We start from the raw sequence: 15,352 nt of genomic DNA, 5'->3' as shown, positions 1-15,352 counted from the left end.
GTTCAGAGTGGTTCGGTGGTTGTTAAAAACATGCACATGTATTTTAAGGTAAAAAATAAAATAACAGGTGAAAGCTACCTTGAGCCTCATTAACTGTGATATGAATTGTTACAGTCTGTATGCACGTGCTACAGTTTCATGGACATCCATGACGCAGATGACACTAGTTATGTCACAGTGAAGCGTCTACCAGAGGCTGAAAAACAAGACTCAGCTGATCTGAGATCTCAGTTTGTGTCTGCTAAAGAGATGTTATCTCTGGCCACGAGACGTGAGGTTATGGAGGTCAAGTGAAGAGTGTGTGGACGGTGATGTTAATGTCCAAAAAAAATAAAACATCCGAGAGAGAGAAGTTGTGAGGGATGGAGATCAAGAAAGAGCAAGGGGAGATATATTCCTTTATAGTAATTACATGGAGCAGCTTCAGGACCACAGCTCCCAGTGAGTCCAGTACAAACACAAGTCAAATTTGACAGTACAAGAAGACAACCAGAAGCTCGTCTGAGTTTACTTTGTATTTGTGGTGGTGGTGTTTTTTTGTTTCATCTAAAATTCTGATAAAGTATGTGATACATAATTTCATTCCAGGGAGATCAGGTCAAATGTTGAGCCAGTAATATGATCATTCTTCACACTGTGGCTGTAGCTGTGGACTGTATTATGAAATATATGACAATTTTTCTTCCCATTTTATCGCAATATAATTCCCATATAATCATTATCATAACAGCACGTAATGTTTTGTTACAACATTACAAAATTATATGATTATAATCGTGTGCCAGTGTTTCTATTTTATGAATTGTTATACAAGTCTGCATGATTCATTTAACCTTTGTTTATGACATGGGCTGTACGGGTTTTGATGGCCCGAGTCAAGAGTCCCAGGCTTATTTTATTCCCATTCCACTTTTTTTTGGTGCGTGTGTACGTGCGTGCCTGTGTGTGTTTGTGTCCCGGTCACTGTGAGGTCATCTCTGTCTGACGCCAGCTCTCTCACTAATTATCTGCTCTCTTGTCTTCACCCGAGGCCAGACTCAGGCCATTACATCTCACGTTAGTCTTTGTCAGAACGAGAAAAATCCTCTCAAGCGCTTTTCCCCCCGTCTCCTATCAGCATACCGACTGGGATGCCAGATAAGGCCTGATCAATGGACAGCTGACTGACAGCTCCATCAGATACCCTGGCCATGTAAAGACCGAGAAGCACGTCAATAACTGTTTTATGGGGTTGGTTAAATGTGCATTAGGCAATATTATAGCTGGGAAGTTACTTGATTTTGTATTTGGATGGCTTCAGTATTGGATTCTTTATTTGTTTCGAAATGCAGAATTTTAATTTTTTCAAGACACTCATATTGGTTTCATTAACTGTGTCAAATACACAACTTGTTTGTTGTTTATGTTGTGCAGCTACAGTATACCATTTTATATCAGTAGCAAAATGGTGTTATTAAAATAATTTTGATCATTCCCTATACAGTATAGCTTCAGTAACAATATACTGGATATAACTATGTGTTTTGCAGCCAGTCGAAACAACCGTCATAACACCAATCAGTGACAGCAGCAGAGAAATGTAGCGGAGCAAATAAAGAAGCTGGGTTCGATCATCAAGATCAACCACATGACAGTTTACATTTTTGAGGAGGTGCACATGAGCCACAGTGGGATGCCTGCTATGCCACAGCAAAGGCACCACAGACATTTGCCACAGAAACATGATTATGCCTTTACAAGAGTGACAGGGATCTCAACCTATTGTTTGTGAAATAAAAGGCTTTCATGTCAACCATCATTTAGATAGAGGGAAGTGAGTGAGGAGAGCTCAACATGTGTCATACCGTATGTCAGATATTTTGACGCAAACCAATAAAACTAAAAATCCCTTTATGAATTTCTCCATGCAATCGTCACCTGACTACTTCAAAGACCCTGTCACACTGCTCTCCTGATGGGTATTTCCAAGAGAGAATATTTTCTGTTGGTGTCAAAAATCACAGAAGTGCATCGCTACAGGCAGAAAAAAGCAGCAACAAATCCATGTGCTGTTCATTCAAGTCATTAAAATTTAGGAATTGCACAAATACAACAAACAGTGCTCACAGAATGACATCATCCAACATTGAATTTATAATAAATCATCTTGGATCTGTGTATTACAACTATCAGAGTTGTAAAATCATCAGTTATTTCCACTTTCTATCAGCTTATTACATTAGAGAAGAAATATTTTTTTGCCACTGAGTCAAACTCGTGAATTCAATTTGCAAATACGTTTCTGAAAAGTTTTTCTTTTAAATAATTGTGGAGAAATCACAAGGAGAAAATAAAAACAGGTTTTTTCCTGTGTTTTTTTACAACTTGAAATATATTGCGACTTAAAATAATTATGATTCTATTATGCAGTCTATCTGAAAATCACTCTCAGTGAGCGATACACAAGCTACATAAAGTAAGAAATCAGCCCAGTTTGCATCAGCTACCAGTAACCAGGTGGTGGTTTATTAAATTCAATGTTTACATCCCACATTAAGTATTATTTAGACTCCCACTATATTTTCCACACCACAACATGGACACTTCATCATCACTGCGACATCACTACATTTACAATTCAAAGTTGCAAGAAAAAAGACAGACACAGTAAGGGAGGGGAGAGAGAGAGAGAGAGAGAGAAAGAGAGAGAGAGAAGCAGAGAGAGAGAGAGGGAGTGGACTTCCCATACACCTTGTTGTTTAATGAAAAAGAAGATATCCTACTCAGTAAATGTCTGTTGTCAGACAGCAGAGTTGCAGTTTTGGTCCTTGGCCACATTGCACATAATATATTTATATTCCATTAAATAAATCAGAGAGCATGTTAACACCCTGTGTGTGTGTGTGTGTGTGTGTGTGTGTGTGTGTGTGTAAGTATGTGTGGGGGTTGTGGGGTTGGGTTGTTTTGAGTAGAGCGAGGCAGTAAGAGAGCATGAGAGAGAGAGACAGAGTGAGAGCGAGAGCACAAGAAAGAGAGAGAGAAATGGTTTTGAATGTGCCCAACACGTCTGTTTTCCCTCAACAGGCAGAGGGACTACGTCGTACTCCGTCCACACTGTAGCAGTGGTGTGCACTACTTTGCTCAGAGGCAGCGTACACGTGTGGTAGAACATAACCTGAGCGCTCATGAACCACTCTGAGATCAGCAGACATCCCATCTTCTGAATGGCACCTAGTTCAGTGGACTGTCAGCTCTTTGGGGAGAATCAGGAGAGAGGGGGAGGCAGAGAGAATAACTTCAGCCAAGCTGATTAGGTTGGTTTCATGATGAATGTAACAGTGGATCCTATTGATTCACGAGGTCAAATGTTATAGATAATATATTATTTTAACCCCACTGACCCCACCCAGCTGGTCTCTCACTAACGTAGATACATATAGTTCAAGTCCCCAGACAGTTACTGTATGATAAATTAACCTTCCGCCTTTTTTGTGAAATATTAGGGGTTTGATTGGGATTTTCTTGAAACTGTAAATATAATTTGTTGAATTTTTTTTTCAATCAAAAACAAAAGATCATGGAATATGTGGTTAGTGAGGGTTTTTCTTTCTCAAGGTAAAATTTAAGGAGGAAATCAGGGTTCAAGGTCAAACCCTTACACAGCACAAAACCACAGAAAGCGTCTCTGCTGATGAAAGATGGGGGAGTCATAAGTCTTCTCCAAAAAAAAAAAAAAGTGAGCACAGCTATAAAAGTTTATACAGCGTCCACTGTTCTCTGGGAAGGAGGTGACAGCCTCAAGGTCCAGAGATACGATGATGGCAGCCATTACAGTTCATCAGAGCAGGTCAGCACTGTCCCATCTCTCTTTTTTTTTCTTTTTTCTTTTTTTTGCAGGACAAGTTGGAGGAGAAAGGGAGTGCTGTTGACTTGCAGGGAGGGAGGGAGGCGCTACTGTTTGAGTTCCAGTGCCCAGACATGTTGAGGCCACCCTGTCCGTCCTTTACTCTTCCTGTCGCCTGCTGATGAGGAGGACAACGATGTGAATGACGTTGACGTTGACGATGACGAAGACGTCTTTGGGACCTCCACCTGCAGACACATGTACACACTTATTTTTATTCATCACGTGAATGAACCAAGTATAAACCATAATAACTTTCTAATTGTATTCATGTTATATTTTTTAATAAGATAAGAAATAGAGCTATAGAGGCGTCTGACAGTGACCTCTGTCACATTGCATATTGTCTTTATATTTTTTCACTACATAAAAAATTCCCACTTTTGCAACATTTCAAATACAGATGCTGAAATCGTTCTACTCCAAATTATTCAGTTACTGTGCATGAATGCACCACTTGGTTTTCATGTCCCACTCTGTAGCACAAGTCCATAGTTTTTGTATGTGTGATGTACTGATGAAATCCTATACGGATATGTATTGTTGTACGACAACGAAAATGAAAAATAATTACATGGTGTGGCAGAACAAACCAACCGCTTGTTTTGGTAACAAAGAAGGAGAAAAAAAGAAAAGAAAGTTGCTCTATGCTAGTCATATCCATAAGACAGAGTACATCCAGTAGTGTGTTGGATGTTTCAATGCAGCGTGACACATCAGACATGAGTGAAACACCCACGGGTGGTGAACAGGCCGCTGTCCGGTTTGGTAGATCTAGTGTCACACAGGGGCATCACTTTTCCTTCCTTTATAATTTGGTGGATACATGACGTACCGTGCTGTTTACACACACCAGTCATATTTCTATAAACACACACAAGACTTAATATCACAATATTCAACTTAAAATCAAGGAATAACCAAAGTTTACAATCTCCACGCTCACCTGGCTAACTTTTTTCCCCCTCACAAGTGTTCAGGTATATTCTGTGAATATTTTCCATAACAGGTCAAATACTTTAATTGTGCAAAGAACATAATTAAATTAAGAGAAATAGCTTTAATATTTGCTAGTAATGCTACCACAACCTCACATGTATTATTAGTATTATTGTTATTAATAAAAATAATAATAACAATAGTAGCATTGGTATTATTATCATCATGTCAGTGTATTTACTCTATTTTAGCCCTGCATATTTACTTGTTCAAAATGTCCACTCTTTCAATTAGACAACAACTGATCCACAAACATAGTAGCCTATTAAAAAAATCTATATAATTTATTTAACAAAATAATGATACTATTTACAATTCATGCAGATTTCCTTCCTTCCACAAATATAATTGTGCGCAGACTGTGGGCTATGTGTATCTTATGGATAAAGGATGAATGATTATTTGGATTACTGACGAAATCCCTCTATCCAGCGAGTTTAATGTTTTCCCCATTTATTATTATTATTATTATTATTATTATTATTATTATTATTATTATTATTATCATCATCTTCTGGTTAAAAGGCGCTCTGGGCGGGGATAACTTCAGCCGCAGAACCACAGGTCATCCTGGAAAAATATAACTATGGATATAAATATTTTTTCCGCTCAGGTTATAAATTGATATAAATGGATTCATGTTGCGGCGAGTTGTTGTCTTGACGATGAGCAGTCTTAATGCCTGGAGACGCATTTAGTGAAAATGATTAGGATCAGTGGCTTTGTGGCGTCAGTCTGAGTGTTGTCTAATGACACAGTGAAACCAACCAGCTCTGCTTCTACTGTTGAACGTGGGCCCGTGTCATCCACGTTTCAGCTCATTTGTTCACGTCCAAAGAGGATCTCCAGGATTTATACCTGTCCCGGCTCATTATTTCCCCCCGGATTTCAAACATCATGAAATTTTTTTTTAAAAACATGACGACGTAGGCTATAGGCCTACTGTCGCCTTACATTGCTTTCAGCTGTATGGCGGTAAACCACTCTTCAGCTCGGTAAACACAGGACAATCCACCAGAAACCATCCATCCATAGCAGCAGAGGCAAAGCTACAACTACAACGCTTTCATTTGACCTTGGCCTTTTCTATTTTGCAGAGGGAGGTCCAATGTATCAGACACGCGGTAAAGTTAAAGTAGGCCTAGAGAAGCGACCGGACAGACCATCCGCATAAAGCTGAGGATTAAAGCCACGCTCATTCCAAACGTCGTAAATGATCCTAATTGTGTTACTCTGGGTGCTTCGACTTCATATTATTGATAGGCTACGTTTAAATTTGTTTTTTGTTTTTTTTAATATGTCGTTTTCTTTGCGTCTGGGCTGGGCTAATACCCAGAGTAATGCAATTTTAGTTTTATTCGTCAATATGTTGTAAATCCAGCTTTTAAGTGGTTCCTTTAACAGCAATAGTCTGCATAATTAACAATTACAGAAAAACAAAGAGGACAGATAGGAGTTTAATAAAGGAGAGGCTCGGCGCTTCTAAACGTTGGTGCTCTTCCAGAAATGTGCGTGTAGTGGGCTGCTAATAAAAGATCAGACAGTTTGAATGAAAAGTGCCAGATCTTTGAAGTCAGAGTGACTCTTTCTTTCTCTCTCTGTGTGTGTGTGTGTGTGTGTGTGTGTGTGTGTGTGTGTGTGTGTGTGTGTGTGTGTGTGTGTGTGTGTGTGTGTGTGTGTGTGTGTGTGTGTGTGTGTGTGTGTGTGTGTGTGTGTGTGTGTGAAAAAGTAAAAACGTTGACGTATTGGGTCCAGTATAAAAAGCTAAAAATCAAACTGACAGATAAACTATTTCTGGCCAGGAGCGTTTATAAAACAATACGGTCCAAGCGCTGCATCAAGTATGCGGAATGAATGCAAAAATAATCCCTGAACTGCACAGGCACCGAAAGCCTCATGAGGAATATCTTATATATATACAAATTAACAAAAAGATAATACGAAAAAAGACGAATTTGGATAAAACTGGAATGTGTAAATAACAATTTATTTTTCTTCATTTAGACGAGCACGCGCTTTATCGTCAGCGTCCACTACTTTATGTTATTACTCCGTCCGGATACGTCACCGTTACGAAATTACAAACTGATTATGAAGTCATTATAACAGATCTCGTTGTGTCACATAATGATTTACCTCGCATCTGAAATGTTAATCCAACCGAATGAGTCATAACCACTTCTTAACCACACACTTCTGCAGCCTGCGGGCTACAATGATTTTTCTGAGATTTTCGAAAACAATGATTTGGCCTAAATAACATGTTGCCTCCTCACAATGTGCTCAGTCTAATAGTTACTGCTCCCTTCAACTAAAGCAAATAGGCCTACTAAATATTCTAACAGTCAAACAGCAAGTTGAGCTAAATTTATAGGAATCTAAAGGGGGTTTGTTCAGTGTATTATTATTAGTGCACACTTCAATTCTTTTTGAAATGTTCCTCACTCATCTGTCAAGAGAGTGGTTGAGACACGATTACAGTCTGCAGGTACATGTCACACTGTGTTTCCTACAAAACATATTCACTGTTCTAGGTATAAGTTGTAAATATACATCACTTAAGAGACACTCAATCTGATTGTCAGTGTCTTTTCAGCCGGGCTGTGAGCACATCTGGAGTGACATATAGAAATGGCAACAAAAGATATTTATATCTTATAATATTTTTTTGAAAATTCAAATAGTGCAATTTAATACTAGTAGTTATTTCAGCCTATAATCCAGGGGTGGGACACCAAGTTTAAATCGTAATGATTTAAAAAATATATATATATTATTATTATCATCTTGATAAATTTGTATTCATAATCTGCTGCTGCACTGTGATTACATTTATTGAGTTAATATTAAATACAAAAAAAATCTGCACAAATAATAAAAATGTGCACAGACAGGGTATAGCCTAAAATAAGTCAACTGATCTGTCCCTATAGATCATTGCACTATAGTGCAACAAACCAAACAAACAATATGAAACAAGCCTGGATTGAGAAAGAGCTGTGATCAGTAACAAAACACCTTTTAAAAAATAAATAAAGAAATAAAAAATATCTGCATCTTAATTCACCCTAGTGCACAGCGGGTGACATAAAGTCAGAGCTCCTGAAATGACTGGGATTCAAACCTCATGAAAGGACCGTTCTTTTAGGTGTACTTTAAATTCACTTATGGGTTAACCGCTTAATCATTAATGCGAGAGCAGACTGAGGAGCATGACTGAAAGTGCTTACCTTAGCAACATTGAGGACCAAACTCACTCACAGTTAGTTCTCTGATCAGTGTTTCATCTTATAAATATATAAATATGTTGTTTGTTTTTTTCACAACAGGTAAAGTTAATCTATTTCTTCTTCAGACACAGTGTCTGAGTTGCAGCAGGCGTGTATGAGAGTCCAGGAGGTTTTGAAGAAAGCCTTAACATGAGTTATTAATAGGACTACATCCGAGTGATTGCAGTTTGAAATGTGAGGAAAAAATGCTTTCTGGCTCCCATTATGCACAACACTTCCTATGGGCAGTGTGTTAAGACTGCAGACAGGAAATAATTATTCTGTTCTCTTCTTCTAACCTGCTCTGTATGTTTGTTTCCACATATAATATTCCTCGTTCCACTCGAGCTAAATGTTCGCTTTAAATGAGATAAGATGTGGTGGTGAAGATGTAGTCATCCATCATGAGATAAATGTGTGTCAAAACAAGAGGCAGCATGCAGAATGAGTGGCGTGACGCTTACACTATGGTGTTAGGGTACCGTAGTAAATAAAAAGATCGTAAATTATGACCTCTATCCAGTGATCATAAAGCGGATAATAACTCAAATATAAATAAAATAGCAAGCAGTGTGTGGCTTCTGTGTTGTGTTGAAAGGACACACATGCAGATTTATGCCAGTGTGTGTGAATCATCTGAGAAGTTAAAAAGGTCTAAATCTCTTGAATGTGCCAAACATTAAATCCTTGGCAACTGCAGGGCCTTGTAAAGCAGTATATCCATACACTCAGGGGCAGCATAAGGCAAAGCTGGGGTCAAAACGATGTGGATAGTGTAGCAGGCTGGAAGGAGCAAGGCATTGTGAATAATGGTGGTGAGCCTGGCCCTCCTGGCCTGAGGATCATTGGGACCATATAGACCCACCATTAGACTGTTTATATGCTTGAACTGTATGGGGAAGAAATTAGTGTTTCGGTCCCTTCTGTGATCCATGAGTAGTCAAGTAGCTATCCATTACAGCTATGAGTAAACACTTTACATTTTACTGTTTACTCTCGTTAGCAGACACTTGTGTGCTTGATGGGATTTTTAAATTTCTTCTCCCCCCAAAAATAAATGGTGCTATAAGATTTCCTCCCATTAAATGTGAATATATGTGTAATTCCTTCACAAGAAAAAAAAGAAGGATGTGTAGTTTACCTTTTTCTCTCCTATGTGTACCCTGGTTGTTTTTAGCCGAGTTTATATTAGCTCTCTAGCCTCCCTCACACACTTAAACCTTGTATGAAATGAGATATAAGTTAATTTCAGAGGTCATAATGATGTTTGGTGGGTCTGCAACGTGATAGTGTGTGGTGGCAGGAGTCCCAGTGCAGGTAGGGTGCTTACATTTTACTGGATTATAAAATAAGAATGAGGAAATAATTTTAAATCCTCTAAAAACAACTGTTTCCTGATTGTTGTATTTCTCATTAATCGTGTCACCAAGTGTAAAATGCCCTGTGCTGAAGGCCAGTAGATTAGGTGCAGTAAATATTCCTGGCTTGTGGTTGAATCTCGGTCAAATCATAGTGGCCTGCATACTCGTGCCTGCTACTGCTGCTCTAAACTCTATTTTTTGTGGCATTTTTTTTGTCATGGTGCAGACATAATTAATAGATCATATAAGTAGAAGACGGAAAAGAAACGTAACGGGTGACCTCGCAATCGTCAAAACCCCATGATGGCCAATTTCCTTAAAACAGCCGTGGATCCTACATAAAATTTCGTTGACGACAGCCTACACGAAAGAGCATTATATTTTCCTGATTTCATGGTTTTTAACAATTTGCAATACACTTTATATCCTACACAGAAAAGCCACAGTGGAATTTGAATTTAAATTTGGTTAAAGTTATAATTGGTTATTGTTAGGCTATGGGAAGCAGATTTGTAGCCTAATGTTTTTTTTTGTTGTTTTTTTGTAGCCTAATGTTTTTTTTTCCAAGCTACGTTGGTGCATATATTAATTGTTAATTTCAGATATGCATTCAGATTTGACACCATCATTTATATTGATTTTTGGACTCAGAATGGTAATGTCTGATTTAGCTAGTGTCGTTAAAACAGTGAGGGAAATAAATAAGGCCTATTTCTGAGTCCATATGTTTTTCTATTAGCCTGCTCTTGTGGGCTATTTCCTCTTGTGCTGCCTTTACGCATATGTTGACCTTAGTGAACAGAGTGTGTTTACAGGACGGTCAGGTACTTTATGCTATAGCAGTGTTGGTTTATTAAGTAGGTATAATCCAGCTATAGAGCCGTGGAGAAAATTGTGGGTAATGTCAGCGATGACTTTTTGTGTGTGGACTCTATAGGTCCAGACTGGGTCGAGCCTGCAGCCTCGGCTGTTTTGGGCTTATAAGGTTAAAGAGTAAACTATGCTCGTGGCTGACATATGATGAAGTTGTTTATTCTACCCGGGCGATATTATTAAAGCTCCTTCCGGACAAATAGCCTCTCTCTTGCCTAGGTTGTGAAGAAAAAAAAACCGTGCTCTTACCGCCTCTCTCTTCCTCCGCTCCTCCCGAGCCTCAGTCTTTTTCAGCTCGGCCTTGAAAGCCTGTGTGTCTCCGTGCTGTCCGTCCTTGTCCAGGATGTCCATCAGGTAGGAGATGTAGCTGGTTGCCAGCCGCAGTGTCTTGATCTTGGACAGCTTAGTGTCGGCCGGGACGTTGGGGATACACTCCCTCAGTTCCGCAAAGGCCGAGTTAATGCTCTGGGTCCGCCGCCTCTCCTTGCGGTTGGCCGTGGGTCTCCGCTTCACCGTCCGGGGGTGTGTGTGGTGGTGGTGCATGCCGACCGTCGCTCCGTTCACCGAGATGGCGCCGGCCCCCGGGACCAGGCCGCCGGGGCCGTAGTGGTGGTGGTGGTGGTGATGGTGGGGGTCCAGGCCGCCCGTGGATCCGCCGCCGCTGTTGCCATGGTACTCTGGGCTGTAGCCGGGCGCGAGGCTGTACTCGGTGGGAGACATATCCGCGTGGCTTATCAGCCAGCTCGTGAAGTAAGGAGGAGCGCCGGTCTCCTCGTGACACCGAGCGGCCGTCGCTGCGTGCAGGGAGTAGTGATGGCTGTCGTGGTGATGCATGACCGTGTGGTGAGGAAAGCCCGAGACCAGACTCATGGTGACACACCAAACGCGCACTCCCGCACACACACGCAAACGCACACACACTCTTTCTCTTGCATGCACGCACACTCACGCACACACAGACACACACAGAGACACACGCACACACGGAGGGGTTCTTCTCGGATGCTGCAGCTGTAGGCTTTGCCCTCACCGTTTAACGGTTACCGGTTATCCAGAGCTCTTGTTTGCATCCCGACTAAATCTCCCCAGAGGTTTCCGACAGAAACAGCTGGAACAGCCTCGGTCACGGCCGTTGCACCAGTGTAGGCTAGACCCGGGCTAGTCCTGTCAGTGGTGCTGCTGGCCCCTGTATAGGCCGTTCAAGTCTGTCCAAACAACTCCTCCTCCTTCTCCTCTAGGACATTGTTCCTCTCCCTACCTCTTGTTAGAAAGTCACAGCAGCGCTTATCACTCTCTCTTCTTCTCCTCCTCTCTTCCCTCTGTCCCTGCGTGGTCCTCCCTGTCCTTCCTCCTGTGGTTTACTTCATTTTCTCTCTGTCTGTGAGTCACTGAGCAGCTGTCAGCCTTGAAGCCGTTTGGCAAGGCAGGACCAGTCTGGGCAGTCACTGGGTCACTACTGGCAAGTAGATACTGAGCTATTGTAAAGCCAACTTGTCTGTATGTGAGTGTGTGAGAGAGGGAGGGAGAGAGAGAGAAGGAGAGAGAGGGTGTCTGATTTACTACGTCATCTTTACTACCGGGGAGGAGAAAGTGACCTCACAGCCTCCATCCACCAATGGCGGCTCTCAGCTCCCTTCTCTGGCCCCGGCTGCTGGCTCTGTTTGCTTGTCAATGGGCCTGCTAAATAGACCTGCTGGCGCACGCGTGCGCACACACACACGCCGCACGCGGGCCAAGCTCACGCCTGTACAGCACCTATTACAAGGTCAAGAATAAAGTGAGATGATCCTACTGTTTATTGCGTTTAAGATTATGATGCAATTGTCAGTCTCGATTTTTCCTCTCTCTTTTAAATGGCCTATTTATGCATTTTTTAAAAAAAAAAATTCATTTAATACAGTCTCCAGTGTTATTTGCTACATTACGATAAGTTCCAATGCTTTCCAGTCGTAATTGCGAACGTGCTAATATTATTATAGACTGTAGACTGGGCCTGTTTGGTGTCTTTACGCGTGTATCTGAAGAGCGCAGAATATTTGATGGGCTGATCATTTCATCAATATACTGGTGCGCTATTTTGCAACTTCAGATGTTCTCATTCATATAGCAGATCTGTTAAAGCTGTTTTTTTTCTCTATCTCCTCACATAATTTTAAATTTCTCTCTAGATGCAGCAAACATTTGCTGGGGACCTTGGGGGACAACGGTGGTGGACTGACCATCGGGAGAACCGGGACATTTCCCGTTTGGGGCCCCGTGCATGCATGGGCTTAATGTCCAAAAACAAAAACAGAGGAGAAAGAAAGAGTGTATGAGAGAGAAACAGGGTCTAGATGGGGATCGATCGTGGTGATCGGCTCAGCAGGAGCAGGCTGCGCGGCCCTCCGTGGGTCCCTGTGGCCACCACCATCATCACCCCCCTGTCCCATCTGTCTCCCCTGCTCGGCTCGCTGTTCGGGTTCTGTTGGGTCTCGCAGCTCCGCCCACACGTTTATAGTTTGTGCTTTCATATTTTTAGCATCGTGTAAACACGGAGGCAGCCTGCAGTGGACAGGTCGCCGACTCGTTTCAACATTAATAGCATATCGTAAAGGTGAATGCATGCAGCCCATGGGCGCAGGGCTATATGGATACAGGCCTGGTTGTGGATGTGGCAGCAGCTGAGTGCAGAGAGCAGAGGAGGACCACAGCTCCCAGTGAGGCCAGTCCAGTTCTACAGCACAAACGACAGGCAGAAGACAACAGGGAGATTGGAGATTCGTTTTTCACTGAAGGAAGAAAAGGGACTAAAATTAAAGAAAAGGAAAAAAAAGCCCTCCGTCTCGTGGTGTATGTTATTTTCCTCACTCTAAACTACCATCTTGCAAATTACAACGAATTGGAAGTAGAAAAAAAAACACAACCCAGTAAATGTTCAGTTTTGATTTATAAATAACTGTTCACGTGTAGGTTATGGTGACTTATAGACTGTACTATAGAGGTTTTGTTGTCATGGTTGTGGACAGTAATATGCAACATGATAGGCTGCAGTGTTTTCTGTACAAACCCTGCGTTTGAACTGAGCTTATAGCTGTTCCTCTTCAATAATCTACCGCTGCTCCCACTTCCTATAATACACCATAAAACCTCTTAGTCTATTAGCAGGTTATTAATGTGACGTTTCAGTTCAAATCCGTAAACACCAAAATATCTTAAATGTAATAAACGCATAATAATGATAACAACACCAACAACAATAATATCGAACATAATAAATAAAATAAAAAATAATTTCCATAGGGTTAGGGTTAATAATAACATCGCCCTCCTGAGTGCTTCTCTGCGTTAGTGTCTACGTTTACAGCAGTAGTGAAATATCATGTATTCATGTTCATTTTGTGTTGTTTGTGTGTTGACTCAGCTCTGTGGTCATTTTTAGAGCATATTGTCACCTCGCTGTTGTGGAAAAGTGAAAAGCGTGAAATTAAGAAACGTGTTCTCGTCACTCACTACAGTGATGAAAACACAAGTATAAGAATAATATTTCTGTTTAACATATTTTTCAGTCTAGTGCATTCCTAAAGTGTCTCCACAGGTGAGTGTTATTGGACCAATTCGAGTCCAAAACTCCGGGGCTGATTTTGAAGTATTTCTGCTCTGCATCTGTTGCTGTAAAATACTGATCCAAGTGTTTTAAGTGGAAATGATGTCAAAGAGTCACAATGTGAAGGTCATGAGGCAGACACAGGCCAGCCCAGACACCGCGGTCATTGCACGTCAGTTTACTGGACTTAAATCAATAGCCTACGTTTATTTAATAGCTCCAAATATCACTTGGTTGCTAGCGACTCTCGCTCCCCCCCTCCTCTCCCTCTTACCACACACACACACACATAGGCTACACACACTCAGATACTCCGCAAGACAGATATGACAGCATAAAATACTGTAACCAGAGGCCGGCTCTTATGTCAAATCTTCATTGACACTAATCATATAAAAATGTCACAAATGTTATAGACATATCCCAACTTCGGTTTGCTGCTACGACGATGAGAAATATACAATGATTTATTTCATCTCATTAGTTTATCATTTATTTGTTACTTCTGTATGTTTGCGTGTATAATCCTATTGCTGTACAGCCTATTTTGTAGGCTACATATGAAATGTAATTAATTAAGTATAGGGTATTTACCAAATGTATTTCCATTCTTTGCGCATGCAGAATTTAAGTAAATTATTACAATTGCAAATAATAAAAACATCTTTAGGGTGAAGAGGAATCCACAACCTAAAGACTTTGTTTTGAACTTTGAATAATATAAATTAGGCAAGAAGAGTCTCTTTGTCGTATAGGAATGAACTAGACTGCGACCACAGAAGGACAACCCGAGATGAAGGTGAATTTAGATATAAATAATATACAATAATTTAAAAAAAAATAAACACATTCAGTTACAAAAAGATAGGTCTAAATTATTATTTTTTATTACCATTATCATTGTTATCGTACGTTAATCGTTACGACATGTTTTCAGCTGTAAATCAGCCCCGTGGTCCAGGCCGCTGCTCGGTGACAGTCCAGACAGCTGTGACACGGCTGCTCTCATCCTGGCTTAGCGTTGATCAGGAAGCTTGAAATCTGAGTTTAATGTGGCCGAAGTAGCGACGGGGGGAAAAGAAAAAAAAAGTCAGAGCCCGAGGCTCCCGGGCTGACTCTGTGACCGACCTCATGACCGCTGCTCGTGGCTCAGGACGAGGAGTCTGCAGTCCGCAGTGTCAGGGTTTTACTGTAAAGACTCGGCTCAGCCGCTCTGAACCCAGTTCAGCAGCCGTGACATTTTGCCTCGTTGTGTTCCCATATAAACGGACAAGGCTACATTCTTCACTCCCACCAGTTGTCAAATTCAACGTATTCAAACAGGGTTTAAAAAACAGAATATGAGAATATGAGAGAGATGCATATCAATTCTGAATTTTGATGC

The 15,352-nt window shown here is 41.0% G+C and overlaps 1 protein-coding gene across 2 annotated transcripts; it reads right to left on the bottom strand.

The window, feature by feature from the left end:
* Positions 1-2,488: 2,488 nt before the first annotated feature.
* On the bottom strand, positions 2,489-11,926 carry hand2 (heart and neural crest derivatives expressed 2). Of its 2 annotated transcripts, none has more exons than XM_085780315.1 (2): positions 10,635-11,926; positions 2,489-4,071 (listed from the first exon to the last, which is right to left on the bottom strand). In XM_085780315.1, exons 1-2 carry the CDS (start codon positions 11,253-11,255, stop codon positions 3,931-3,933), a joined length of 762 nt encoding a protein of 253 aa, XP_085636441.1. In that variant the 5' UTR covers positions 11,256-11,926; the 3' UTR covers positions 2,489-3,930. The 2 variants fall into 2 exon arrangements, with proteins under 2 accessions (XP_085636441.1, XP_085636450.1); XM_085780324.1 differs by having other exon boundaries at positions 2,489-4,065; positions 10,635-11,914.
* Positions 11,927-15,352: the final 3,426 nt, after the last annotated feature.

Source organism: Trachurus japonicus, chromosome 1 (assembly GCF_045865225.1).
Source record: "Trachurus japonicus isolate A0001 chromosome 1, Traja_1.0".
In the NCBI taxonomy this organism is placed as follows: Eukaryota; Metazoa; Chordata; class Actinopteri; order Carangiformes; family Carangidae; genus Trachurus; species Trachurus japonicus.
The sequence above is the reverse complement of the archived record's forward strand: the minus strand, read 5'-3'. Positions and strand labels throughout refer to the sequence as shown.

What these genes read in the sequence shown, in the direction of transcription:
- hand2 (XM_085780315.1), bottom strand. Translation starts at nt 11,255, where the DNA reads ATGAGTCTGGTCTCGGGCTTTCCTCACCACACGGTCATGCATCACCAC. An exon ending in AGCGGAGGAAGAGAGAGGCG is followed by an intron (nt 4,072 to 10,634) that starts GTAAGAGCACGG and finishes ATGTGTCTGCAG; the next exon opens with GTGGAGGTCCCAAAGACGTC.